This window comes from Propithecus coquereli, unplaced genomic scaffold (genome assembly GCF_000956105.1).
Source record: "Propithecus coquereli isolate 6110/MARCELLA unplaced genomic scaffold, Pcoq_1.0 Scaffold594, whole genome shotgun sequence".
Taxonomy (NCBI): Eukaryota; Metazoa; Chordata; class Mammalia; order Primates; family Indriidae; genus Propithecus; species Propithecus coquereli.
Window position 1 is genome coordinate 366773 of NW_012151885.1, and position 1964 is coordinate 368736.

At 46.5% G+C, this 1964-nt stretch overlaps 1 protein-coding gene across 1 annotated transcript; it reads left to right on the forward strand.

Moving 5' to 3' along the window:
* Positions 1–327: 327 nt before the first annotated feature.
* Positions 328–1275, forward strand: LOC105822047 (olfactory receptor 51L1-like). Its single transcript, XM_012658977.1, has one exon. The coding sequence runs from the start codon at positions 328–330 to the stop codon at positions 1273–1275; it is 948 nt and encodes a 315-aa protein (XP_012514431.1).
* Positions 1276–1964: the final 689 nt, after the last annotated feature.

Below are 1964 nucleotides of genomic sequence, written 5' to 3' on the forward strand. Positions count from 1 at the left end.
ATTTTTGTAAGAAGAATTCAAAAAAAGGCTTCTATTAGCTGGCCAAGAGCAGGAATAGGAAAAACCTTTATTGAGGCTTGCTGGCATTGAGTTAAGTAAAGGATTAGATGGGAATAAGAAAAACAGTGGAGAAAGCAGGAAAGGAGTTTAGGCTGCTTGTGAGGGCGGTGGCTAAATAAGAGGCCATTGGGTGCTGGCAGTGCAGAGAGGCCAGACCAGCTAGCAGGGGACTGTGTGCAGAGACAGTGAGAGGGCTCGTGCTTACTGGCCTATTAACCTTCACACACACTGCCACATTCCCAGGCTGAATAGGCCTTGAGATTGAAGATGCCCACACTACCAAGTGCCAACTTGAGTTTCTCTACATTCCTGCTGACGGGCTTCCCAGGGCTGGAGTGGGCTCACCAGTGGATTTCGCTGCCCATTTTTGTAGGATACCTTGTGGCCCTTGTGGGTAATGCCACTATCTTGCATCTGGTGCGAACTGACCCTTCCCTCCACCAGCCCATGTACTACTTCCTGGCCATCCTGGCTGTGACGGACTTGGGCTTGTGCATGTCCACGCTGCCCTCAGTGCTGGGTGTGCTGTGGTTTGATGCCCGGACAGTGGGCCTGGTGCCCTGTGTTCTGCAGCAGCACTTCCTCCACTCCTTCTCCTTCATGGAGTCAGCCGTGCTCTTTGCGATGGCTCTGGACCGCCTGGTGGCCATCCGATTCCCACTGCGCTATGCATCTGTGCTCACAGGTCCTCGTGTGGCCTTGGCTGGGGTTGTGCTGGGCATGCGGAGTGCCGCCATCACTGCTGCACCCTCACTGCACTTACTGAAATTTGACTACTGCCACCCTGGGGCGCTCTCCCATGCTTACTGTCTTCACCAGGACATGATCCGCCTGGCCTGCTCTGACACACGCTTCAACAGACTCTACGGGCTGTGCATCATTATGCTGGCCATGGGCTCCGATGTCCTTTTCATCCTGCTCTCCTACGCTAGCATCCTCCGCACCGTGCTCGCCATCGCCTCTGCAGGGGAGCGGCTCAAGGCCCTCAACACCTGTGTCTCCCACATCCTGGCTGTGCTCTGCTTCTATGTGCCTGTGCTAGGCCTGTCCATTGTGCACAGATTTGGGCGCCACACCTCACCGCTGGTGCACATCCTCATGGGCACTGTCTCTGTGCTCTTTCCTCCCCTGATCAACCCAGTTATCTACAGCATCAAGACCCAGCAGATCCGCAGGGCCATTCTCAAGGTGATTTCACTGGGGAAGATAAAATGAGACACTGGGGACGGATCGTGGAAATTCAAAACAAGGAACGAGTCGAAATTTCTTTTTAGAGCCTTCTTATCACAAAACAATTTTTGTTTACTTATTTTATTGTGATCGATTGTACATCATGAAATGACTGTAATGTTAAAGTTGATGCTTATTATTGCTTATGAATATATTTATAAATATACAGTCACTGCTATTTTCTTACATGAATAATAATAATTGCTTTTTACATAATTATTTGCAAGTTCAAAGTGATTTTTGTATTTTTTGCTTTGCATGTTTATTAAAACTATAATTCTACAATAATACCATTAGTAATAAAGTACTCTTATAATATGGAAGCTAAAATCATCACCTCATATTTTTTGGATTAGTTAATGACTTTACCACCATTCCTCACAATAAAATATTTATTTATGTATTACTTGTCGATTTATTTAGAGTCAAGGTCTCACTCTATCACCCAGGTTGGGGTGCAATGACATGACCATAGCTCACTGCAACCTCAAACTCCTGGGCTCAAGTGATCCTCCTGCCTGAACCTCCCAAAGGGCTAGAATTAGAGGCAGGAGCCACCAATCCTGGACTTACTTATTTTTAAATTGACATAAATGTGTACATATTTATCGTGTACAAAATGATGTTTTAAAGTATATATACATTGTGGAATGACAAAATCTTGCTGATTAACA

Bases quoted from the DNA above. Each gene is read 5' to 3' on its own strand.
- LOC105822047 (XM_012658977.1), top strand. From the start codon at position 328: ATGCCCACACTACCAAGTGCCAACTTGAGTTTCTCTACATTCCTGCTG.